At 44.1% G+C, this 27,621-nt stretch overlaps 1 protein-coding gene across 3 annotated transcripts in view; it reads right to left on the bottom strand.

Moving 5' to 3' along the window:
- Positions 1-173: 173 nt before the first annotated feature.
- Marf1 (meiosis regulator and mRNA stability factor 1-like protein) overlaps positions 174-27,621 on the bottom strand; it is a 50,107-nt gene continuing 22,659 nt past the window's right edge. For all 3 annotated transcript variants that reach the window (XM_070524351.1, XM_070524350.1, XM_070524352.1), the window contains 9 exons: positions 26,677-26,852; positions 22,053-22,252; positions 19,616-19,849; positions 19,265-19,310; positions 17,495-17,709; positions 14,488-14,574; positions 12,833-13,161; positions 8,079-8,563; positions 174-4,791 (listed from right to left, as the gene is read on the bottom strand). In XM_070524351.1, the coding sequence (XP_070380452.1) occupies positions 4,673-4,791; positions 8,079-8,563; positions 12,833-13,161; positions 14,488-14,574; positions 17,495-17,709; positions 19,265-19,310; positions 19,616-19,849; positions 22,053-22,252; positions 26,677-26,852 (1,891 nt within the window). In that variant the 3' untranslated portion in view covers positions 174-4,672. The remainder of the gene's footprint in view (positions 4,792-8,078; positions 8,564-12,832; positions 13,162-14,487; positions 14,575-17,494; positions 17,710-19,264; positions 19,311-19,615; positions 19,850-22,052; positions 22,253-26,676; positions 26,853-27,621) is intronic.

Below are 27,621 nucleotides of genomic sequence, written 5' to 3'. Positions count from 1 at the left end.
CGTAAGCCTTAAAATGAAAAGTGTTCAAGCCGGAATCATACACACATCGTCCTAAGAGGCAAAAGTGCAAACAAAAGAATGCACTCAACTTCTTGTGTCATTTGTCCACGATAGTACAAGTTCACACAAACTAATACACCTAGGGACACATTATTGAAGGGGTGACGACACAACTAAGATGAGTAAACAAAACAAGAAAATTGGCTTTTCTAATGAGCTAGGTTCAGTGCCTTGAATTGGTCGAAGTGTACATAATGTTTTTCACAACATCGGGTAGTATGTGTGAACGCATTGGCAGCTGTCATTATTCAACATCAAGGCTAACTACAACGACTGCCACGATCATGCTAACAATGACCAAGAAAACATAAAGGTCAGAATATCTCAGTGAAAAACTTAGCTTCTGAGAACATACAATAATGGAAAAAAGAATACTATGCCTAAAGATGTCTTTCACTATGACCGAGAAGGCAGTGACGGCATAACATCTTGATGAAGAATTTTGTGCCATAAACACATAATAAAAACAAAAGAAACACGACAAATGCCATGCCCAGACATGTCTGCCTCACTATAACCAATAAAGTAGAGGGCATAGATTTCAGTACAGAATTTTGCTTGTGCAAACACATGACAAAAACAAATGCAAAGAAAACACAACAAATACCATGCCAGAAAATGTCGTCTGTCTCACTATGACCAAGAAGGCAGTGAGGGTACAACATTTTAGTAAATAATTTTGATTGTGAGAGCATACAATAAAACCAAACACAACAAATGCAATGTCTAAAAACACCATCTGCCTCACCATTACCGTGTTCAGGGAAGGAGTTTGCTTGTGCGAATACATCATAAAGCCAAACACAAAAGAAAAGAGACACTATGCCTAAACACGCCGTCTGCCTCACAATGCCAGTACTGAATAAAATAAAATAAAAATATAGATACATATTTAAGCACATGTTTTTCAAATTGATGGCATTCTCAAGAGCTACATTATTACTACAAACATTTTTAAGTCATGCAAAGCTTTGCTTCAGCTGGCCTTTATGCACTCGTCTTTATGCACTGTATATCTGCATCATGGATTACGTCAGCCTCATTTTCCCCACAAAGTGCAAAAATGTGTTCAAGTCGCATCGCATTGAACACTAACAAGGTGTTTTTTTCCACAAAAGCAGACGACTGTACACCACATCACATGTGAGGAATCTACAAAGGTCATCATAAAGACAAAACAGACGTTATAATAGCATGCCAAAAAAATGGTAATCTTTTTCACTCTGTCGGCAGTCGCAGTTACATTTCTTCCCACAGATTACAATCAAATAAACCAAGCAGTCAATTCGTCCAATGCAAGGCCTGAACAGCAGTCCTTAACAGTGTAGTGCATAGAGCGTCGAATTGCTAAACTGCGTTAATCAACACAAATGGCACATTTCATCTGGTCTAGTCCGACAGGCTCCTACCTGCATTTTAGGCCCACTCTAAAGACAAACTGAACATGTCGCACACCGCACAGAAAAACAAACTGGCTGACAACAGCAAATGCTATGAAAGAACTTCCCCCAACACATAAAAAAAAAAGAAACTGTTCACGAGCATCACTTGAACGGCAGCTTCCACACAAACAAAACACATCTAATACAAAACCTTGATGAGGCAATTGCTCACTGTGTCTCGACATACCTTTCATACATGTATAGTAAGGCTCACTCTTAAAGGAAATAACTAATTAGCATTCACCAATCGTTTACATTTGAAATACAAAATAAAGGCCTCAGATAACCTTTAATGCATGGACTGGCATTAATACGTCATATCAGCCACATTTCTGTGACGTAGTAAAAGGAATGCCACAGTTATGATGCATTACCACTTAGGTGCTTTCTTTTATGAGTGTGCCATACTATACAGCTTACAATTCACTTTTAACACAATGCAGATTGCATTTCATGACGATATCACTCTCCAGTCGTCTTAAGGGCGAAACTTCTGCCCGGAATGCAACTGAATGCGGTTCCTTAAAATTAAATAAAATAATAAAGAAAGTTATAGTCATCCGGTTTCAATATACATGCTCCATACCAAGCATTCTATGGCAAAACCAAACCCAGTGATAAGAATCTTATCCTGCAAAACGGAGCAAGGTTTGGCCTTCAGGTGATAAGCAAAACACTTGTGTCCCTCAATACATGCAAAAACACCAGGACAAAAGTTGTTTCTGTGGTCACTAAAGTTGAACTCGGGCCACAACGTTTGCGAGGCTGATGCAGGAGGCATTTGTATGCAAAAAAGCTACCTTCTCTTTTTCAATGTTTTTTTCTCATTTTTCTCGTAATTCTGACTGAACTGCCTTAAGCCTGACATCGCAACTGTGAAGCTTGAATGTGTGTCGGTGAGACAACATATGTCAGTACGACTACACTATGAGTTAATGATGGTGAACATGAAGTAAAAAATTGCGAATCAAGGTGAATTAAAATGAAACAAACACTCCATCACACTTCTTTGCTCGAAGTTAACCACCCACACTTTTCAAAACAAAAAAATGAAGCGGAGGGGTACGTCGATGTACAAAACTATTACGTGCACAACTCATATTTACAGAGGTAGTAGTATGTGACATGGCAATATCTTACACGATACACAAGATGCCGGTGACAAGTCACCCCAGCTACAAAGTGTTGTATCATTATAGTGGACAAATATGAACAGTTTGCCTGCCTCAACTTCCAACTCATTTTTGCGTTCAGATTACACATTGAAGTTACATCTAGTGGTGATTTTTGTCGAACGCCACGTTCAATGACCGAGAAACAACGTGAAAGACAGGTACCACTGCAAACCGTGACCTTCGACAAAAAATATCGCCACTAAGTGGCAGGTACTGGTAAAATTTCTGCGAAACTGAGCCAACCGTTGAGGTACGAGGAACAGTTAAACGTTTGTCCTGCAGCAATGCAACACTCTGTACTACATACATTCATACTACACTGAAGGTGCAGGGCGATGAATCTTTTTTTCTTTTTCACAAGAATGCTGCAGACACAGTCTACTGTTTATCACAGTTGAGCCCTTTCACGTCACAAGCAATAATCGCATGTGAATCTGGAAAACACATAAATACATCACACACGAGCCTTGGTGGCTAAAAACAGCTTTGTGCCCATCTTGAAAAAAATTCTGGGTCCATGCATGCTGCGTCAGATGTCTTCTAGGTGTGCTATTGCGAAATAATGAAATGTGACTGGGATGCTGTCAATCCGAACGCTGAGACTGTGGCTGAACTGACAGAACAACGGTGTGTTAGATGTAATGAACCAGTGTACTCTTCATAAAAATCTACTATGCCAGTATTCTACTAACAGTTGGTAGAATCATCTTGATTTCTTTTTGGTATTGTGTCTCGATTGTCCTGCTCACATTTTTTAGTCTGCTATGATACACCGAAAAAAAAAAAAAAGCAGAGTAGAGCAAAAAAAAAAGCTGGGGTACATAGGCAATAAGTTACACCAGCACTTCGCATTCATATTGACAGAACTCATTCTAAATGTGTGCTTGAATATGTGTATACATGTATAAATGTATACAACAGTTTTCCTTCGATTGAAACAACAAGAGAGATGAAAAGAAAGCAATGATTATGTTAAAATGTTGCTGCCCTTTTGCATTGAAAGACGGGATGCATGACGTCTGTCAGACTTGCCATTTCATGAAGAGGCACAATCAGCCCCAAAAGTTTACAGGACATGGGTTCCATGACACATCTGAATTTTTGCTCTGTTAAGGCATAGCACATCTAATTTAAAGAGTCACTTAAGGCTGCAATGACCTACACTGTGATTCATTAAATCAGAGATCAATGATCCACTCTGAGACTGATTTCAAGGCTACGTGCCCTGGCTTTGTGGGAATTCAGCTTTTCCGTAAGTCCCATGTCCCATAAACTTCTGCTGGTGACCGTACTGCCCAGTAATGAGAAATGCAATACCACAGCGTATGCAATTCCAGACACTCGCAACAGGTAAAGTGACCATAAAGGCAACAAGCACTTGGCTAAGCAGGTCTCTAAAGCCTTGCAGGTCATGTATTCAAGAGTGTGTGCTAATGAACATGCAGTGTCATCATATCAAAAAGGAAGATAAAGTCACAGGCACACAAAAAAAAGTGACTGTACAGAGTTCATGATGAAAAAGGTGAAACAAAACAAGGGGGAAAAAAAGAAGAAGAAAATGTCGCATACAACTGATGGCAGGACGAAAGAGAGAGCAAAGGACATAGAAAAATGACTGTACAGAGATCACGACAGAGAAAGCGAGAGAAAATGAAAATATAAAATGATATTGCATTTAAAAAAAAATGTCTCGCACAAGTGGTGGCAGGCCAGGCTCCACCTTGAATCACTTCCACCGGCATCATTCACACGAAGCACATTTGCTGCACAGGTACAAGCACACAATGTTAAAAAAAGAAGAAAAAAAGGCATGAATAAAAATGCTAGTACTAGTGGATACCGACACTTTGTGAGGTCATGAAACACAAGGAGCGAATCTTTGCAAGTGTGGAAAAAGATGTAGCGATGGAAGCGGCGCTGCTGGCGGCAGATCTGGTCCCCGAGACATGCTCCTGAACGAAAAACGTGGGCACCCAGTGCCGGTAGCCTTGGCGGTTATTGTGCGAGCGGGACTGGGAACAAGGCGGCAAGCCTCTTCTTTCTGGCGGGCTGGATGGCAGACGGCACGGAGTCTAAAATCTCGGCCGAGTCGGCCTCCGAACTGGGCCTAGTGTCTGAAAGGGTGAAACAAAAAAATGTGCTTAACCTATATGGACGAAAGTTGTCTACCATCAATAAACCTTCCCAAAATATATTCTACAGTGAAGCTGTCTAAGGGGCCAGCAGTTTTCGTGCGTTGGTGAAGTGGCTGGCCGGCGTGTTTGATAACAAATTTAATTCATTCATTTAATTAATTTGTTCGATAACAAATTCGTAAGAGTGGAGTTGTCTGCTCTTACGGAAACGCGCGAGCGTGTGGCCCCGCTCCACGTTGTGCCACATGTGGCTGCCAGGCCAACTACTTGCACAGGCACGTTGAGAGCCAGAGGTGGCGCCCATGGCGTGCCGTCTGCTACTTTGGCGACATGCGCAGAGCCTTGCCTGATACTGGCACCGTAGCTCTGCTTGCATCGTGGTGCACCAATGCCCATCTTTCGTGCCAAATTTTGTAAAGTGCCGAGTGTTTTTGTGGCACAACTAACTGTTTGAAGTGGCAAACAGGTAGCCCAAGAATAGCAGCTTTTACAGAAGGGTTATCTGGTTGAATATTTATGCATGACTGAAGTATACATGACTGGTATGCCTATGTGCTTACTTGTATCAATTTACCCAACAAACTCTTAATTCGTAACAATTTACCTAATGAACTTGAACTGCACAGTACAACTTTTTTCAGTAGCACTATGTGTCGAATGGGAAAATGTGATGCAGTTGACAAAGATTTTTCTGAGGCTGGTCAGCGACACATGTAATGCGTGTTAATGTCTACTTGTATTTTCACGTTAGGCTGTTTTGCTGCTGCACACAACTTGGCCGTCTGTTCACTTGGACGGGGCGGTTGCACTGCTATCGCAGCAAAGTTGTATGCTTTTACAGTTAGTGCATTTACAATTAATGGATTAGCTCAGCAGGGCGAGCATAGTACTAAGCCAAGGAAGACAGCAAGAGAGACCGGACATACATACGTACGAAAACATTGTACAATAGGTTCATGATACAATATGCGCCTCAGCTCTTCTAACTTTTCAATGCCTTATAAACACTATCACCCAAAATGCCAAGAAGCCCCTCATAACCACACAACACCTAAACAAGCAGGCATTCTGCGAGCGCTTCTTTACATTTTTTAGCAGTTTGTTTCGCGCCAGGCAATAACAGCCAGTACAACGATACAAAAGACTTTTCATCAGGCATACTGCATCGCGATGTACCTAAGCAAATTTACGACACCAGCATGAGGCAAGGTTTTGTGCACGCCGGCGCAGTAGCAGACGACACGCCGTCTTTTCCTCTGCCACAGTTCAGTGCGGCAATCATGTCTTGTTTGGCAATTTACTTTTACCTAAGATGCAGAATTCGTGGCAGCTTAGCGCCGAATGTAGCGACTTCAAGATATGCGTAATTTTCATTACCTGCACATTTCTTTACAATAGAGATTTCGGTGAAAAAGAAGGGGAATGGCAGCAATTCACAAGACGCTACCTACAAGTGTGTCAGCTAAAAAATAAGAAGGAAACGTTTCTGGCAAGAAGAAAATTCGCGAATATTCTCTATTAGCACCACATGTAGATGCAACACTCCAAATAGTATATTCGCCTTCAGCACAAATGAAACAACTGGTGGCAACAGTGCAAGGGCTAAAGCTGCACTCCACTATGCCTCTCCACTCGCAGTGGCAAGCAAAGAGCAACACGATGTCACGGCAACACTCATTAGTTCTGTAGCACTGTTACATATTCAGTAGCAGAACGATCGCTGGTATGTAGTCGGTAAACGGATGACCAGCACCGAAGACCGGAAGACAATTTCATTTCTTTTTTTGTGAAAGCCGCTTTTTGTACACTTCCCGACCAATCACATACGAGCAAAAATAAAGATAAATGAGAGTATTGGCGAGCGTGGGAATCCTATCTGAAGATGGAAGCGTGAACAAAAAGGAAGCACTGCATACATAATAAGCACCTGCATATTTTATTATTTTTTACGAAAAAAGCACACCTACAGGGAGAAATTGGGCTCAACCTGATTGTTCATAAAACTTGATCAGAGTGTAAAAATTGGGAATTATTGGGTTTTACCCAAAAATGACGATCCCTACATACAAACAACACGTGATGAGACATTTCATTTCATTTATTTTTTCCCTTAAAGGCCCGAAGGCATTACATAAGGGGGGAGCAAAATCAAAGTCAAAGAGAAAAAAAATTTTTTTTGACAAAAGAGAACAATAACAAAAAAAGAGTATGTAACAGTAAAATGTTCTTGTCATGCGTATACAATGCAAAGTAAAATTCACGGGATTGAAACACGAGAAAAAAAAGAAAAAATATAGATATATATATATATGAAACACTCAATGAATACACGAGAAAAATACAGTGAAAAAGGAATCACAAGGGAAAGAAGTAAAAATAGAAAATAATCAGCTGTTCAGAGTGCCGAATTGAATATGACAGGAACCTTTTGCCCTCATGAAAAATGGTCATTTAGTTTATCCCGGAATGTTTTGCGGTTAGTGCATGATGCGATGGTATTTGGCAGGCCATTCCATAGTGCTATCGCGTCCGGAAAAAATGATGACTTTAAAGCTAAGGTGCGACAGTTGATGCGTGCGATGCTATGGTCATGGCTTAGGCGGCTAGACGTCCTGTGCGGGGGTTGCAGCTTTTCGTGTCTCGTGCGTGGGTGATAGTAGAAATGATGAAGAAGACAGAGGCGAGATATAATGCGGCGTGACTCGAGTGATGGGATGGCCAGGGAGTGTTTCAGCGCGGTAATACTGGTTTTTCCTGAATAGCATGATGATATAAATCGGACGGCGCGATTCTGCACGGCTTCAAGGTCAGCGGCGAGGTACGCTTGTGATGGGTGCCAAATGGATGAGGCATATTCAAGTTTTGGGCGAATGAATGTTAGATATGCTAGTTTTTTTATGTCGGGGGATGCGGCCTTCAACATAACCTTCGTAAGTTACAGTTCTAATATATCAACAAGTTATTATGTAGAAGACGTTGCAGACTTGCAAGGTATTGTACTAGATGTTGCAGGCCTGTTCACTACAAAATGCATGGAGTGATGCATTTCTGACACCATATTACTTGCCTAGCTTTCACAGCATTGCGTGGTGTGTATGAAACGGAACATAGTGTCAGCTGGCACAAGCTGCATTTTGCTCAAAGTCTGAAATAGGAAAACTTAGAGCGACTTCCAAGATAAGGAGAGGGTGAATAAGGAAGACTACAACCACTTCGGTGTCACCCTTTAACACCATTAGTGCCGACATACCTTATCAAAGGCTCACCATTATCTGCCGTGTCAAATTGCATAAGGTCCCCAGCCGGTGAGATCTCTGGACAGATGACAGGGGATGGCAAGTTGCTTGGAATCGGCCTGTCGAGCAGGTCATCGTCCGACGGAGGGAAGAGCTCCAGCAGCTCCGGCTCCGGCAGCGTGCACAGCTGCATAAGCTCTGGCTCCGGACAGAGCTGCATCAGTTCTGGCTCCGGCAGTGGGCAAAGCACCAGCAACTCCGGCTCTGTGCCACTCTCCAAGCTGCTAGCCGTGTCATCTGCACATGCACTTAAGTTGTTCACCGGAGAAGATGCCCTCGTTGGCTCCAACAGGTGCGGCTCCTCCACGGTGACTTTTGGCCCCCTGTCGACCTTCACCAGGCTAACAGACCGTGAATCCCGGTCCCCTGACACGGTGAAGTACTTAGGCACTGACTCGAGCAGCTCTTCTAAGCTTTCGAAATGTAGCTGCTGCAGCGGTGGAGGTTTACCATGTCTGCGAGAAAGAAACAAGAAAGGCAGAACACACGAGTAAGAAAAGTCTGTGGGCTTCCTAGCAATTCCTTCGACTCTGAACTCGTTTATGAAACATAATCGACGGATCGACAGAACATCGGCTGGTCAGGTGCTGACATACCGTATTTTCGCACACATAACCCGCGCCAAAATTTTAAAAATTTGACAGTAAAGTGGGGGTCCGTGTTATACGGAAGTTTCGTCTTGAAGTGTGGCTTCACGGCAGCGCGGCGCGCATTGCCGTGAAGCCACACCTCATGGCAACATTCTCTGCCATTCAAAGTTTCATTATCTCCTAGGAAACCCCACCCTCTCCCCACCTCAGCGAGCTGAAGTTCCTCCCCTATTTCATGGTCGCCCATATTCCTCCCCTTTACAGGTTGCCACTTTGCGTTTAGTATTTAGCGAACAGCGTACGTGGCCCTGGCAAACCCATATGTTACCCATCCTCGCAACGCTCCTTCAGTCCACACAAAATACGGCGGAGTCAAATTTATTTTTGCAGAGCCAGAATATTATTTTTCTTTTCTTTTCTTTTTTTTTGCAGTCAGAAATTTTTATACGATGATGTTTATGCTGTATTAAACAGTTGATGCAAATCCTACTGTAACTCTGTATGGTAACTTCAAGTGATCCTTGCGTAAACTTTGTTACAGTATTACTCACATGTTATAATTATGATCCGATATGCATATATGTGCGGTGAACGTCGTATGCTGCCAATGTAAGGGGCTTCAGGGACTCAGTCAAGCTGCCTCGAGCAGCTTTTAGCCTTGAAGACCATCCAGAATTTTCTGGTGAAATAAACGTTGATTGATTGATTGAAATCAGCGTTGGGATTTTCGGCTTGGTCGCATTTTCCCCATTGCTGTTGCCCATGCGAGGGTTTCTACGCCCATGCTGTTATCCATTGTCGTGCAAGTGCTAGCTGCGAAGCCGACTCATTCACCGATATAATGTCCAGCGTGCAAATCCACCTTTGTCAGCATCGCCGAAGAATGGGGAAACCGAGCCACTGGCCGTAGATATGTGGATGAGTCATGCATCCGAAAGTGGAGACCGTTTTTGCTAAGGTTTGATCATTGTTGGATGCAGTTATTTCTATGAATTATGTGTGCAGATTTTTTTTTTATTCCGGGCTGTTGTAAAAAAACACGGTATCACCAATAGGATAGGTCAATGTCCATAGTGAAAAAAAAAGAAGAACATTTTGTTTTGTGAGCAATGAATCTGTACAGAACCTGAAATATGAAGTTGCTTTTTTTTTTTTTTACACTGGTCAGGGATCTGTTGCACTAGCAATTTACCGAGACTGCGGCAGGCCCTTCGCAGCAGGTGTCATCGTCTTCTGAAGACAACTTGGGGATGTACGTGATAGACAATTTCAGCTTGTCTGTAAACTTATTGCTCTTGGTAAAAGGCTGACACACCACAGATTTTTTCGTGATCAGCCGTGTTAAGGCTAATTCACACTGGCGACTGACAGCTGTCACGCGACCAAGTTGGTCAGAAAGAGACAAGTCGAAAATGGTCACTTTTTGAGAAATGCAACTATTTTGAGCCAGTCACTCACTGCTCAATTTTTTCATACATGCGACCATAGTCGCAACAGTGCTAAACCAATCAGCAACGCGCCAATAATTATGTTAGTTATATTCTAGTACACCCTAGTTATGTTACATGTTTTCATCCGACGTCCTCCTGCGTCACGCGAAATACAAAGTATGTGCCACCATGGCAGACAGCATGCCTGTAATTGGTGTCTTGCCTTGTGATACTGGGGCGCAGCAGTTCCAACAACGTGTCGAATGTACACGGTAGCATTTGCAGGAAGCTAAACAGCTGCAAAAGAAAGCCCAAAAAGTGCGCACTAAGAAATTACAACTTAGTCTTGCTAATACTCCTCATCATGTGCGCGAAGTTCAAGTGGGAGGTGGCTAGCATGGCCAGCCACTTATCACGAACGGAGGCAAGGGCGCACCCACTGACGTTGCTTTTTCTTCGTGGACTTCCACGCTGCCATGGCCGATACTGCGGCAGAGCACATCAGCACAGTGATGACGTCTTCCTGTTTGCTCGAATCAAAATCCATGGCTTTTGCCAGAACGTGAAACCAGCAAAGGGCATGCTAGCTGTGTAGACCCACAGAGTTCTCGCTGCGAACGGCAATCTCCAGGATTGCGACTTACAGTTCCCACTCAGCTGGGCTTGCCGGTGTGAGCATCGGTCGCCTTCGGTCATTTTTTGGTCGTCAGTCGCACATGGTTGCGCAACCTCAAGTCGCCGGTGTGACTGATCCTTTTAGTGCAGCCACACTATGTCGCATGCTTTAACCAGAGAGGACGGAAAGCTATTATTGTCACCTACACTATTCTCCTTAATTGCTGTTGTAAAGTGTTGCTGGCAACATCATTTCTAACATACAGTGCCTTCTTAAACTTATTTGACAGGAATGCTCATGAAAAACAAGAACGGTTCAAAAGCGTTGTATTCGTACCAACATCAGATGATGTTGCTTCCAGATTTGCCACTGTCGTTTATGGCTCCGGTAAACGAGTAATCCATAATAGGGAAGTTTACGGATAAGCTAGAACTTTCTACAGACTTTGCGCACTATGACCGCAGAGTTTCCTACAAAAGGTAAAAGAGTAATCCGTAATAGGGAAGGAGTTTACGGATAAGCTAGAACTTTTTATAGACTTCGTGCACTACGACCACAGAGTTTGCTACAAAAGGTAAACGAGTATTCCGTAATACGGAAGAAGTTTACGGATAAGCTAGAACTTTTTATAGACTTCATGCACTACGACCACAGAGTTTGCTACAAAAGGTAAACGAATAATCTGTAATAGGGAAGGAGTTTACGGATAAGCTAAAACTTTCTATAGACTTCGTGCACTACGACCACAGACTTTGCTACAAAAGGTAAACGAGTAATCCGTAATAAGGAAGAAGTTTACGGATAACCTAGAACTTTCCATAGACTTCTTGCACTACAACCGCAGTTTGCTACAAAAGGTAAATGAGTAATCCGTAATAGGGAAGAAGTTTACGGATAAGCTAGAACTTTCCATAGACTTCGTGCACTACGACCACAGAGTTTGCTACAAAAGGTAAACGAGTAATCCGTAATAGGGAAGAAGTTTACGGATAAGCTAGAACTTTCTATAGACTTCGTGCACTATGACCACAAAGTTTGCTACAAAAGGTAAACGAGTGATCAGTAATAGGGAAGAAGCTTACGGATAAGCTAGAACTTTCTACAGACGTCGTGCACTAGGACCAAAGAGTTTGCTACAAAAGGTAAACGAGTAATCCGTAATAGGGAAGAAGCTTATGGATAAGCTAGAACTTTCTATATACTTCGTGCACTATGACCACAGAGTTTGCTACAAAAGGTAAACGAGTAATCCGTAATAGGGAAGCAGTTTACAGATAATCTAGAACTTTCTATAGACTTCGTGCACTATAAACACAGAGTTTGCTACAAAAATAACTCAACTGTGGTGACAGTGTCTATGGGAGCTACAAGAATGGCGTTTCAGCCAGTATGAGAGTGATCTGTAGTGAATAAACTCACTCGAGGCAAGTGCTCTCAGTGAATAGAAGCATGAAGTTTACAAGTTCATAGCTCTGCACCAAGAACAGATATTCCTGTAAACTGCATCCGTTAGAGCATCTAACCCTAAATAAATAATGGAGACAAATTCTGATATATTGATTATACTTTAAGTGAATTTGTTACATTGTTTACAAGCAATTTGTGCTAGTTCTACTTGCATATTAGTGGTCTATTTGAGAGTCATGCATAATATATCAATTGCGTCTGCTTTAGATGTACTATTAGATGCAATTTAGATAATTGTGATATCACTTTCATTGCCGAATCAGAGTTCTAAACTTCATAGTTTCGTTTTCTGACAATTTGCAATTTTCAACAATTTTTATTAAGAAATTGAAAGCCTAATAAACAATCTGCTATCAACAGTCACCAGATTGTAACTTTTCTCTTAAATGCAACAAACCTCACCAAATGTGGCTTAATGGTTACCGAAGAAAACGATTGATCTTTTTCCATCTATTTAGATAGCAAGTCCCCAGAGCTAAAGCTTCCTCTTAAGACATCGTTTTTCTCGAACATTCGCATTCAGTTTGACCAGAACATATGGATTAGAACATTTCATCCCCCCCCCCCTACTAAAGAGCAAAGTAATTCAAACGGATATATCACCCATGCTGCCTTCCTCACCTTCGACGGTAAGCGTCTTCAAGCAGGGCCAAGGAGAGTCGTGGTTCCTCGCCGGGTTCCGTGAGGGACCAGAGCAGACGACGCAGCTGCCAGGCAAGCCGGTACCGAGGCGACAGCTTCACTCGGCCAGCGTCCCGGTAGAAGACAATGCAGTCGTCGTGCTCCAGGCCACGCAGGAGCGAGAGATTCGGGTACGAGCCGCAGCGCTCGTGGAATGCGACCCACAGCTGGTCCAGGTCCATGCTGCTGTCGGGCTCGGACAGCAGGTCCAGGACGCACTCCTCATCCCGCCTCTTCTCCAAGCTGTCTTCTTCAAATTGCCTTGTTTCCTGACCACGGTGGGACCGGTTATCAGTACTGATTGATCGGCTGAATCATGCGGTTTAACTACAAAAAGCCCCAAGATATCATTTTTGGTAGACCAAGCCTGATACCCTGAAATGCTAATTTACGGAAATAAAAAATCCACAGTAGCATCTTGGATATGCAGGAGGAGAGGTTTAGTTGTAAATAATTCAGCAAACCAATATGGTTATAGTATACTGTACCCATATATTGCATTTGTGATGAAGTACTTCAATTCTTTTGTTTAGAGAAGCAAAAACCTTTGCAATAACACGCTCGTGATTATATAATATATTCATATTCTTTGTTTGCCAATATTACCATTTGTACTTGCCCTTCCTGTTATAATCCCGTGAGGGATTGACAGTATGTGAAATAAATAAATTAATTTACTATTGAGGTGAGGCAGGAGGAACGAGAATGTTTACGCAATTTAATATATTGCCGAGATACAGGTTGAACTGTGCAAAATTTTCGCCAGACATTCACAAGAATGTCAAATCGAGCAGGCTGAAACTCGTATATGGTAGCAGCGCTCAGCAAACTGAACACTGCTTTGTTTGATACGGCACATACATCCGTATAGGCAGAAAATGAAAAGAACAGCCACATTTTCCTTGTTCATTTCATGACATTCACAACTATATCGATGCCTTGTGTGTTCTTTACCTTTTCCAAACAAGACTGTGATCTTTTCTTGAAAAAAAAAAGTATAAGCACAATCACAGAGGGTGTAACATTTCAACATTGCCAAGAACCCTTGAAAGACGACTGCTGGCAGGCTCTGCCATTTACTCATTGTAACAGAGGGCCAAGCTACTCTCCAGCTTGGTTTCTTCTGACGTCAAGTTTATACTATATTACTCGGGTAGTGACATGGACAGACGTCAGAAGTCTGCGTTGCGATGCTGTTATTTTTACCTGTTCCATTTTATTTATATAAATTATTTTATTTTAGCATTATCAAGTTTTTCTTTATTTTTGCTGCATAACACAGAAATAGAACACCCCAGGCACATTTTTACCACACTCTAGCCAAAGCAACTCATGCATAACAGAACAGACCGGAAGAAAGCAGACTTGTTAATTGACGCTCTCACCATGTTTTGAACATCTACCTTTCTTTTCCACGCCTTCCATGTCCATGAATAGTGAACAGTTCGCTTATCTCGCAGTACGCGTGCTGTCCCAGCACACTACGAAGACCGGTGGGTGTTTCTCAAATGCGAAGTGCGCGCACCCCTGTTGGCATTCGCCAATGGGTTGCTCATGTGAGACCGGACGGTTGATGCCGTGTAAAGAAAACACACCTCTTTAGCGACGGGCGGCGGCTGCGACGTTGGATGCCGGTAGCTGGGTGCTAGCCGCACCATTTTCCGGTTGCCACTGTTGCGCACCTGGGTCAAACACAAAGTAATGATTAAAGGGGGCAGTAAAGAGGGCACTCACACGGGGAAGCAAACCACCTCCCTGTTGCAAGGGGAGTGCACCACGTGATGACGACGTCAAGCCTTCACCAGGTGGCACGGCCACGGGGATCTCCCCGCAGGGGCAGGGGGGGGGGGGTGAGCAATTCTTCCTGGCCTACAAACACCTCCCCAACAGCTGGGAAGGTGGATGCGCCCAGCCGTCACACGCGCATCTGCTCTGCGGCGGCGGACGACCCTGCTGCTCACAGAGGAGGGAGAGGTGGCTCGTGGGAAATGTCATCACGGATGCCCCTTCCCCTGATCCCTGGGGGAAGTCCCCAGTGTGAACACCCCTTAAAGAGAATGAGTTGATGATCACGGTGATAATCATAATCCCTTTAGCACCGGTGAAGAGAACATCGAACATTTATTGAGCCACTATCATCAACTTCATTTGGAAGTACAAACATTATCTATCACACTGCAACGACTGGACGATCGGCCATTATGCGTGCAGGTGCTACATGAATACCATCCCCATCGCTTATCAGCCCACAAAGCTGTAAAGGCACTCTTGCCTTTCTTGAGGGCGACTGGCCTACCCTAACGCCTTTAACTTGCTAAGGGCCTCTGCGTTCGTGCGCGAACTCAGCACGGCTTTCCTCCCTTTCCCTTCCCTCCCTCTCTCTATCTTATCTTTCTATTCCCTCTTTCCCATCCCCCAGAGTAGGGTAGCCAACCAGACCCATTTCTGGTAAGCATCCCTGCCTTCCTACTTTATTTACTCCTTCTCCTGCTCTACGAGAACAACTGCCAGGAAATCGTTGCACAATGTGACTGGATAGAGTACGGTGACCAATGCCAGTGAACTCACTCGAAACTCTGAGAAAGGGTCGACAGAGCTTGCAGGTACCTAGTGTGCTGGGCAGTGAAGTGTCACAGGTTAAAGACAGCTTCAACCTGGGCAAACTACATGGCACGACCCCACAGTAAGAATTGCGGTAGCTGTACCTGGACCACAGACACACTACCCAACACTCCGGCTGCCTATATTTATAGACTATTGGCGAACACACGGCAGCCATGCCCGCGGCGACTCTACAGTCTACCGTGTCACTGTTTGTTGGAATTTCCATGGAAATGGCATCAATGCCTAAGACAACCACAGCCTCAACAAACCCCAAACTCGATATGCACTTACGACCAACACTCCTAAGCTCGACCTCAGACCGTGGTGTACCTTTCATTGGGTATTTATTGGTGTCAACGTGCCTTTGGGCATTTTGGTCTCAGGCTTCCTCAGCATCTTCGCTCTCAGTTTCAACCTACATTCGAGTCGCCTCGTGGACACTGCCTCACACTTGCCCTTTCAAGGACTCCTTCTTCTGTTCACCTTCCTGATCATGTTAAGCCCAAGCTCACGTCAAACCCTGTGGACCCATCAACATAGCCTTACACTTTTGTCTCTACACCACACAAGTTGTGGTAGTAGGGCCTTTAACAGCAGGCATCATATAGTATGTGAACTTAGGAACAGGCAGCAAGCCAATAGACCCTCACATGCTACCTGAAGGCATCAAAGCTGCCAAAGTTGACGTCCCTTGCCGTGCAATGAACGAAAATGGGAACCGAGGGGCCTTGTTCACCGTATTTATTCTAAGGTGGTCATGTTTATAAGGCAAGGGTGCATTTGGGGGACCCAAGAAAAAAAGAAAGAAAAAGAAAACTGAAGTATGCACACTATATAGTATGCACACTTAAGTATGCGCACTAATATACTATATATACATATAAGGTGATATAGAGTAGCCAATGGATTCACTCGGTGGGGATAGCTCGAAATACTGAATTAGTAACAGCCAAAATGCAAAATTGTGGCCGTGAAATAGGGGTAAGGGAGCTTCCACACGTGGAATGCAGGCTACACATGAATTTTGCCTCAAGGCAATGCTTCACCGCAGCACGAGTTTCGCCTTATAACGTGGCCTCATGGCATGGCGGCATATGGTACCGTAAAGCTACGCTATGAGGCGAAATGTCTGCTGGCTATGCTAATAAAGTGAAATTTGCATTGCTGTGAAGTCACACTTAACGGTAAAATTTGCGTGTAAAAGGGAGGGGTGACTTCGAGGCTAAGGATGCTGGGAATAAAACCTCGCCTTACATTCAAATAAATATGGCGTGTCAGTGACAATCATATGAAGTCAACAAAGAATGAAATGAGGGAAAGCATAGAAAAAATTACTGGTTTTAACTGAAACATAGAAATGATAAATTAAAGGGAAATAAAAGTGAACAAAGAAGCAAGTTGCCACTGGTAGGGCCCAAACTCCTATCTTTCGCATTATGCGTGCGATGCTGCACCAAGTGAGCTATCGCAGTGGCATTTTCCCATCCACCTTCTTGAGTAGTTGCATGCGGGTAATAGGTCTAGCCGTGGGAGACAGTGCCAGTCAACGCCACGGCAGTGGATGTTGCCCATCCTTTTATCATCCTGCAACGCTCAACGTATCATTTATGCAGCAATCAGCTTTCATACCTTGAAATTCAGATTTAACAAGCATGGGAAACTTCGCGTATAGCCTAGACAAACTGGAGTGAGTTTTCCAGTTGTGGATAGTTGAGCAAACCAGTTAATTATTTAATTGCAAAACTCATTAGGTTACAACAAAAATAATCCTTTAATTGTTTTTTGTGCAAATGTTACTTCCCATGGCCAGAAATGAAGGTGAACAAGTTGTTCTAATTTTCGTTGATGTGGAACTGCGTTTTGGTGTTGCAGGGTAACCGGGCAACGTCAATCTGTGTTTTGACTTTTTTCAGTAGGTGAGTGTAAGTTTACTCAGCCAGGGCTAACCACAGGTGGCACTTGGTAATGTGAACTGTGCCATCCAATTGTTCCGCCCACCTCGGCAACGTCGGAAATGGCCTGTATGAGATGTGCCAGCTTCCCGAACGGCCTGTAGTTCGAGATGCGAAGAGGCCGGCCAAACAGCTGCTGGTAGGCGGCGCTCAGCTCGGACAATGGAAGGCCTCTGTCGCCGGTCGGACCGAGCAGAGAGACCAGTTCCTTGGCAAACTGGCGCAGGCGCTCCGCTTGCTCCATCGTCGGATCCGGTGACACTAGAAGGCCACAGGCCATTTTTTGAAAATTCGCATACCCTAAAGACCCACAAGTGCCTTACATTGGGGTGCTGCAATAAATCAAGAATAACTATACAGTCGACTCTTATTAGTTACACTCCGCGGAATTCGACTTCTCACTTACTTCTAACCCACTGAGAAGTCCTGGCAGAAAACCATGGAAGTAAAATTTGTTTAGTTTGTATGCGAAAGAATGCCACATCAGTCGTTTAAAACCTTTCCACTGCCCCCTCATGAACTCAGTGGTTACTAAGACTTGAAAACACAAGGAGTTCAGCGGACGATGCAGCTACTTCCAGAGGTCTGAAGCCGTTCTACTCTGCTTTAACTTTACTTTTCGGAAATTTACTTTTCCTTTCAGCCCAATGCTGAGGCAGTAAAGCGGTCATCTCTCGTCACTGCATGACAATGGAGTTGCGCTTCAAGAACAAGAAGCAGAAACACATTACAGATTACATCGAGCAATAAAAAAAATATTCGAATTCGTTCATTTTTCTGTTAAGTGTCGTGCTTTTCGTATAGTAGAAGGGTAATTTACTAAAACAGGCAAAATAATTTTTTCTTTTTATGTCGCCTTAAAGAACAACCCCAGGTCACTAAAATCAATCCGATGTCCCCGAAGTCGTATACTGTGAAGTTAGGAAGTTTTAATGCATAATGTAACTGCACAAACGACAACGGAAGAAGAAGGAAACGCACTGGACATGTGCAGATGTCTGCGCTTGTCTAGTATGTTTCCTTCTTCACCCGTTGTCATTTGCGCGGTTACATTATGCATTCAAATATCAACCACCAACTAGCCCGCCTTTCTCTGTTATACAAGTTAGTAAGTGCCAGAATGGGTTGCTCATGATTCATGAATAGATAATCATTTTGACCGATTTTGTTCCGACTGTTCTTGGCCTGCTATGCCGGCATGTACCGGGACCCACTGTGACATCACTTCTTGTTCCCATTCAGTAGCCAGAGTTAAACGCTTTGGTATAGTATAGTACATTATTTGTCCGTGTGGTTGGCTGCCAAGATGGATATTCAATATTCAAATTTTTCATGTACCAACTGAATTGGATTGACTTGAAGAAGCCTTGTGGCCATTTATCCAAACAAAATCTACTAGGCTAACCTGGAAACAATCTTGAGGACTTTCAAGAACACAGCAAAATTTAAGAGGCCTTCAAGGCCTCAAAAATGGTTTTTTCAATTTAACATTCAATAATTTTCAATGACCAACTGGACTGAATTTCACAAGCTTTGTGGCAGGATATCCAAAATATTTCACTAAATGTGGCAGAAAACAAAATTTAAGAATTAAGCACTTGGCAAAATTTAAGGAGCCTTCAAGGGCTTGAAAAACACATTTTCTAATTAGAGCGTTTGCAAGGGTTTTATGTTCCAGTAAGAGTTCCGTTTGAAAAAAATGGCAGAAAGAAGCGCAGTAACTAAGCCACTAGGAATGCATGCAAGAAGACAAGCAGGAAACATCATAGTCTTTTTCTGCACAATTTCCACCTGCTTCTCACAGAAGATTACTCACCCAAGTCAGGATAAGTGATAAATGTATTGCCTTCCTTCCGCTCCACCTGTTATAGAGAAAAGAAAGAAATTTCACATATTAGTCACTGTTAACATGCAGATAAGCTTGTGACTAGGCAAGTGCAAATACCGAATGTAGTAGAATCTCGTTTGTCGTTTAATTCGAAATGATGCTGTGGTCCCATCAAAGTTATATGTATTCCAATGGGCGAAAATGCCCAGTAATTCGAATGCGCAAGCATTTGCGATGGTTAATTTGAACACACTGCGCACCGAGAATGTCCTCAGCAGCGCACCAAATCAATCGACAGTGCAAATCAAGTGGCAGCGCCAATCAAGGAGCGGTGCTCACCACAAGCACCGTTGCGGGCAGCGCGTCGAGCAGGTCATCCAGGGTGCACATTCCGTAGTCAGCCACTTCCAGTGGCCGGTTGTATGCACCCTGGAAATGGCTGAGCAGGGTCGATAGTGACATGGTCTTGGGGGCGTCGGGCTTCTTAAACAGCCGCTCAATGTCCGAGATGAACCGCTTCATCTGTTCCTCGTGCGTCAGTGTGATGATGCCATTGGAGCCGTGGCCCAGGACCTGCAGAAGGTTGACAACCAGCACTTAATGGCATCTTCAACTGGCCGTTTCGGAGCGCTCTGGAAATGCTACAACGTCCATATTAGGCAACTTTGAAGTTGTACAACAGATCTACCGGATCTCTTGCGATTCCTTACCGTGATCATCAAGGCACCACTACCTGCTGAAAGTGGGGTCACACTGATGTCGCCCACCTGTCTACTGTCCGCGCCATAGATCCCTATTAGCTTCATCAAACAGAACAGCATATAGCATGCAGAACTGCCACACCTTATAATTCAAAAAGTGGTACAGAGAAAGCCAAGAAATGCTAAAATTTGATGAAAATTACGAAATACTGTTTGATTGTTCAAAATGTTGACTGCTTTTAAAAGGCTCGCAGACTTCACTCTGTAGGGATGCTGTGAGCAGACACACCACTCTATAGTCACAGCAACAACAACAATCTGCATTGCAGGCAAGCGGGAATGCTTACTAAGATTATTAATGAAAAATTCATGGGACAGTAGTTGACGATTCGGTTGCAGTTGTACATTGGTTCTATCAGTTGATGTCGCGGTTGTGCGGGTTTGCCCATATAATCCATAGGCCCGAAAAATGCGCCACAATAGATCACTCCAATTATTTGTCATCTTAAATTAGTTTTACCCTAACATATATGCAACTGAAGAATAAGAAAACACAGTAGAACCTCATTCATACGTTTTGAAAAGAACCGTGAGAAGAAAGGTACTAACTGAAAAAATGTACGATATGAAGTAACTAAAAGAATCATGACAGACTCAACTATTGTTGACATCTACGTAATGCGAAGCATCATGCGGATTGTTGTGGCACGAGACGCCCACGTGCATCGAGCTGGTAGTGCTCCGGTGACCCGAGATGAGTTTTGTTTTTTTATTATGCAGTGTTTTAGGACAGCGACGGGAAAGCGAAGCAAAATCGAGCAGGTGGGCGACACCGGATGCCGCCAAAGTGAAACGCAGTGCCCACATCGCACTGCCTGCAGTAAGGAATGGCAGCACGTTTGGTTTATCGCCTACTAAAAGCGTGCAGTATGCTACCAATGGCACTACACACCACGCACTGTAAAACAGATAGGTGAAGGTGCTTACTGCGATGGGTTTGGCAGCAATAGCTGTGACTGCGGTGTGCTACAACCCGTGCGGAGATTTGTTGGTGCCAGAATAAAAACTGTGCAAACCGTCATTTTTACATGAGACAGGCGACTACATACGGTTCTTGAATGCGTGCACCTCGCACCTTTTCTTGTTCACATGGGATCTAGCAGCTGGAAAATGTATAGGATCCCAGACTGCACCACGGAATAGTGGCGCATTTCGGTTATCACCTACTAAATGCGTGCACTACGCTTCCGGCGGCACCATGCGCTGTGAAACAGATAGGCGAAGATGCTTATTGCTATAGGATTGGCAGTGGTAGCCGTGAATGCTGTAAGCAATGACCCTGGAGGAGATTTGCTGGCACCGAAATGAGAAAGTGATTGCACAGTGTTTTCACGTGAGGCGGGCGGGCAAGTATTGCGGTGAAGCTGCAGCAGCGGGCAGCTATGTACTGTTCTTGATCACGCGTGCCTCGTGCATTTTCTTGTTTACATGGGATCTAGCGGCCGGAAAACGTATTGTACGATCACAGTTTGGAGACATACTTAACGTTTGTGCCAAAAAATCGTGTATTCTGGCAACATATGAACCGTTAAAAAATGAGCACAACTCTATTGGGTCATTTTTTGTGTTCTTGATTGAGAATGTCGGTGCCGGGAGAACGTACATAACAGGAACGTATCAACGAGGTTCTATTGTATTTGTTTCAATACGAAAACTGCAAACAAGCACTAAAAATCGTAAGAGTTGGCAGGTGCAAACACATGGTTCACACGTTTCAACGCAGCTCCACTGACTGATCTGTACAAATCCTGAAATGTCATGAGAGCTTTGTTCCTGTCTCTTGACTGCAAGTCATGCAGATCACGAAACTTCAATGCACACTTTGTACAGTTCCCTCAATTACGATCTGCACAGATTACAAAACGCCGATGTGCCACAGTGCAGATCCCCCTGACTGTGATCTGAACAAATTCCGAAACATCAAAGCGTACATTTGACACTATAGTTGGCGACCTGTTTTACTGATGCAGAAGAGTCAGCACAGCAAAGCAGCAGCAGTTAGAGAAGTGTCTCACCTCGACGACTTCTGGGATGTTTGCCATGAGGTCGGACACCTTGCTGCAGGCAAAGTTGAGCAAGCAGATTGGACGGGAATAATGATTCTTGTATGCTTCCTGGAACCTTCCGAGTTCCAACCTACAGTGTGGCTGTGCACACAGCAGGTCCACCATTTTGGATGCAAACTCTTCCATTGTCGAGCCCTTTTTGATGCTGCCTGCAATGAGGCAATGGTCAGCAGTGCAAAGCAAAGCATAACACAGCTCGCCCTACTGAACTTCACTTCGATTTGGATAGGAGCTACCTGTGTGCAATACCCGCCAACATGTGAATGTTAAAGTTTATAAAAATCCAGTGAACACAGGTGTCGCGGCTTGGGCTAGTTGGTATACACTGCGACTTTAACGCGACACACGAAAAACGAGGACAAAGAATAAGAGACGGAGACACACGCAGTGTCTGTCTTGTCCTTGTTTTTTGTGCACTACAAATGTGAAGCCTGTGAATACAAGGGGAAAGGAGGGGGTGGTACTTACAACACAGATTCTTTTAAAGTTCACCTTGAGTGCACATATTTTGTGGGATGCATATGCACTTCGTTACCCACTGTTCACATTTACATGCAGCAAGCAAGCAGTAGTGGATCTGGAACAGCAAAGGCTGACAAGCAACCCAGTCTTTTTTATACCGTATTTACTCGCATAATGATCGCACTCGCGTAATGATCGCACCCCTAAAATTTGTCGTCAAAATTCGATTTTTTTTATTTCCCGCGTAATGATCGCACCCCGAACTTGCCGCAGCGATATGTCGTGTGCTAAGTCTAGCGAATAATGATCGCGCTTACCACCTGTCGAATGCTACGCGAACGACTCTTCAAGACAAGCCAAGCGGCCTGCACGCACTAAACATTCTTAAGTAGATGCCTCATTTCATTACTTTCATCACTTTCCGCACTTCCATGACAAAATGAGGTACAACCAAACTTGCCTTTATTATGGGTTGGCTTTATAACGGCTGATGTCAACAAAAACAATAAAGGCGCATTTCGATTCTTTTCATCTGCTTTTGCACTCGTGAGCACGCAACAAATCGCGCGCGGCAATGATAGTAGCCACGTTTACTCTGATACGTTAAAAGTGTACCCTATTCATACGCCGACGCTTGTAACACAACTAAGATATTCGCCCACCCTTAGCGGAAAGTAGTGAAGACCGATGCCGCAGTTTCCGCAGCATGCCCGTCATGTGTTTCTGTCACTGGCAGCTAAGCGCGCCCACCTATTTCTGTCCCCTCAAAGTGGACATGGCTACGTTATTGCCGCAAACTTGCCGATATTAACGATATTATTCATCACTAATACGGAAGAAACTGTTTCAATGCACGTAATGTACTCACGAGAAGAAAAAAAAAATCGCGTTCGGCGCGTTCGGCTCGCTCCGCTAGCCGCCATTTTTGTTTTGGTGTCCCGCACCCGCAATCTCGCATCCCGCAGCAAACGCGGACGAAAAAAAAAATTTTTTTTTTCCCCGGGAAATTTAACCCGCGTAATGATCGCACCCCTGAATTTGCTTCAATTTTTCTGACAAAAAAAGTGCGATCATTATGCGAGTAAATACGGTAAATCAGTGACCTTTTCTTCACTGAATTGGCTGTTGCCGATTTAGCCTGCTTCAGGAACTCCTCTGTATAAACTTGCTCAAAGCAAGTACCCATCTGGTGTCCTTGGTGTCCTTTCACGATCAGAATTTCTGACCCTCCAAAATGGTAGAGCAGTGCGCAAAACTTTTTCGTGGACAAAGTTTGTTTTTCACAGAACTTGATACAACATTCACAAAGTCATAAAGTGAGCCCAAATTTATAAATATTAGGGCAAATTCAGAACAGTTGGCAGGTATGATTTACTTACTGCAGAAACTGCACAGAAAAACTAACGTGAAACAAAGTGAGTTGGACTATGACATGTCTCTTAAGGGGGGATATGGGGATCAAAGCTAACTTTTTTATTTACCATCCGATTTTGATTAAATTTTGCACAGATGTTAATAATATCACATAAACAAAACTGTGAAAATATGGCTGCAATATCTGAAGTACTTCTTTGTTTACAAAACTGTTCTGCTTTCATTTTTGCAAAATGCCTGCACACCTGTATATTGGTGCTAGGAGTTCAAACAAACTTTGATAGCACTCCTATATGTATCCTCCACACAGTGACATTCCTGTAATTTTTTTTGCCTAACGGATTTTTTTTATATTTTCATTCTTTTGCAGCTACTTCAGTTGCATGAAAATCGACACTGTGAAAACAAAATATAACAAATTATTGAAGCAACTATTTTGAAAACAAAACATGTCACTGTGTGCAGTGGTGCACAATGAGTGTAACAAAACAAACGGTGTAAAAATATTCATAACGGTGGCTGAGATATTGGCTTTGCAAGTTGACCTTGGTGGTAGAAAAAAAGTTTTGAGAAAAAGGTGTTTGAAGTTTTGGGCCATGTTTATTCGACTAGAAACCACCGGCCTTGTCGGTACAGGAGTCAGGCTGCTCTCTTGGCTTCTTGGATCTTTTATGCTTGCTTTCACGTGCTTTTTGTGCCCTCTTCTTGCGCAAGGCATTTTTCTCAGCTGCTCGACTCGCTTGAGTCCGTCGCCACCGAGCATGATCCTCCAGCCGCAAACCCTATCTTCCGTTCGGTTGCCGGAACAGAACGAAGTGACGCGCGGACAGTGGCGGCGGTCATATTCAACACTTCTGACAAGATGAATTGTGACTCAAGATGCGACTGCATGGTGCGACCGTTGCTGATGCACGGTTCGTCTTCACGGCCGCAGACGCACGCGCTTGGACCGCACTTTCGTCGTTCATCTCGGTGACGGCGGTGGCACAATCGGGGTACGTCGCGGAGCATTTACAGGGCGTTGCAGGCCCGGAAGCATCGGAAAAGGCGGTTATTAGTTCGGTATCATCACCACTGGAACTCAAGGCTGCAACAGCCTGCGGATTGCCCGGCAATGCGTCGACAGTCTAAGCTTGCGCGCGGACGCAACTCTGCTAGGACTAATCCATCGGATGTTCGGCGGCTTGCGCTTGCGGCTGCCGAAGCGGCGCTTGGTGGCGTATTTCGTCGTCCACGCCCGCCAAGTCATGCTCGAAACCACAAAATGAAATAGAAAACTCAAATCCGATTAAAGCGATGAAGCGGCGGCGTACCTCGAATATCCAACACGTAAACAAAGGGGTAGCAGCCAGCGCGCGAAGAAACGGGAGAAGCAGACGCCGCAGCAGCTCGCTTCCCGACCCGGCCAATGGGGCGGCTCATAGAACGCACGTGACTGAGCAAGCCAATCGGCGGCCGCGACAAGCAGCTCCGCGACCTTCAGACTTTTTGCTTTTTTTATGCTTGCCCTTCTCTCTATCAGGAAATGAAAGAGAGGAGTCAAAAGGCGAAGAGGCGCGCTTTTCAACGGTACCAGCATGGCCGCGCCGCGTACTGCCGTTCCGGAGCTAGGGACGCTCGAAAACCGCGACTTCTCCACCGATTTTCACGAAATTTTCGCTGTATTGCCTTATGTATATATTTATTTATGGTACTTAGCAGTCGTTTTCAGCGGAAATACTTGGAAAACTTATAGAAAAGGGGTCAAAGATTCGAAATCTGCAACTTTCTAAAAAGTGATTTTTGGGTCGTTTTTCCGGAGTTGATCCCCGCGTCCCCCCTTAACGGTTCAGCCCTAGTAGTAATTAATGACAGGACTATTTTGCACTTTCAAATGGAGCCAACACAATTAGATCTGACTCTTAAAACTGAAAGAGAGGCAGAAGACATTTGTCTGTCTTGAATACAAAGAGCGAGGGATGAAAAAAAAAGAAGACAGCACGGAGACAGAGGTTACTTTGCATCATAACACATGTTTTGTCAATACATACTCTTTAGTAGGAGTGTACGAACAAGGAACTTTTGAGACTGAGAATGAATAAAAACCAAGTACAGTCAAATAGCCCCATGGCAATGCCACTAGCACCAATGTATGTGAATACGTATATACCATACACTCTGATTGACCTTCATTGCAAGATGCAGCAGATGTAACTTTACCCCACTCAATACATAGCAGGCAATGGCGCAGATGCCACAGAAGTAGTGCAGTCATAGGAGTTTCATTTCATGCATTCCACAGTGCAGTTGTTTTTGATCGCACCCCTGAATTTGCGTCAATTTTTCTGACAAGTGTGATCATTATGCGAGTAAATACGGTATATTGTTAAAACTGGTATCATCATAAGTGGGTTCGAATGTATAGGGCGAGTATTACCACCCAGTCTGGTGAAACCGTATGCGCCGTTGGTATCAAATGAAACACGAAAAGCAGTGCACGTGGTAGAGTTTGTACAGTCATCATTACTGTAACGTCACCTTTTGTCGCTTTCAAATAAAGAGAGCCAGAACAGAAACAAAAATATTGCAGTATAGGGAAAGCATCATCGCGACAGTGCGGTCAAGCCAGATGTGCGCACCTACATGGTGATGACCGGAGGGCGCACACTGTATGTCCAGTTATGCGCTCCGCTGTTCCTGTTTCATTTGATGCCAATGGTACCATCAATCACAGGGTTACCGCAAATGGCGTGCTCACCTATTTGCTTGGGCGGCTCCCGCTTGGCTCGTTTGAAGCCCCGCTTGGAAGTCACGACGCTGACACCCGGCACCGATGCCACCAGGTGTTCCAACGGCACGGTGCCTGCCTGCCACTTCTCCAACTTTGTTACCATGGGCAGCGGCCCAAACTCGGCCCTGTAACACGCCTTGAAGCTGCGCGCCGCGCGGCATCCGTGCTTTAGCCAAAGCACGCTTCACATCAAGCAGAGCAAGCAAACTGCAATGTTAGCCAACACTGAAGTACGGTACACTACTCGTAAATTTGATCTTCGTAGATTCGAAATATCGCACAAATCCCTGCAGGCACCAATTAAATCTGTACATTTGAAAAGCTAGTTTCAACCCATTTCTTGCATCACCAGAATCGTGGGGAAAAGAAGAAGGAAAAGAAAATCCTAACGCTTTATGTGCTAAAACCACAATCTGATTATGAGGCACACTTTGGTAAGGAGCTCAGGGTTAATCCTGAACCCTATGTATCGGCACACAATCAGCCGGGATAGAACCTGCAACCTCAAGCTCCGCAGTGCAACACCATAGCCTGTGGGCTATCGTGGCGGATAATCGTGAAAAGCCTACAGCTGCAGAAAAGATTCAAATTCCTTTTTTTCTTTTTTTTTATAATGATTCCAAGTCAACTTTGTGAAGCTTACTGAATGTGGACAACAAGGGGGAGCTCTCTGCAGGAACAACGGATGCGAGAATATAATAAACTATTTTATGTTCAACATTGGAGGAAAGCACTCATCCAGTCCACATCTATCACACTGCGCGTGCGCTGCTTTACCAGTTACGCTACCGTGGCAACCATCCTCCTGTTCACTTTCTTTGGTTCTGAGCATGTGCGCAAGATTATCCCCGAGAGCGTTGGCCAGCACTGCTCACAATCAAGGCAGCGGACATTAGAGATCTTTTTAACTGC

Source organism: Dermacentor albipictus, chromosome 8 (genome assembly GCF_038994185.2).
Source record: "Dermacentor albipictus isolate Rhodes 1998 colony chromosome 8, USDA_Dalb.pri_finalv2, whole genome shotgun sequence".
NCBI classification, from domain to species: Eukaryota; Metazoa; Arthropoda; class Arachnida; order Ixodida; family Ixodidae; genus Dermacentor; species Dermacentor albipictus.
This window is presented reverse-complemented; position numbering and strand designations above follow the sequence as displayed.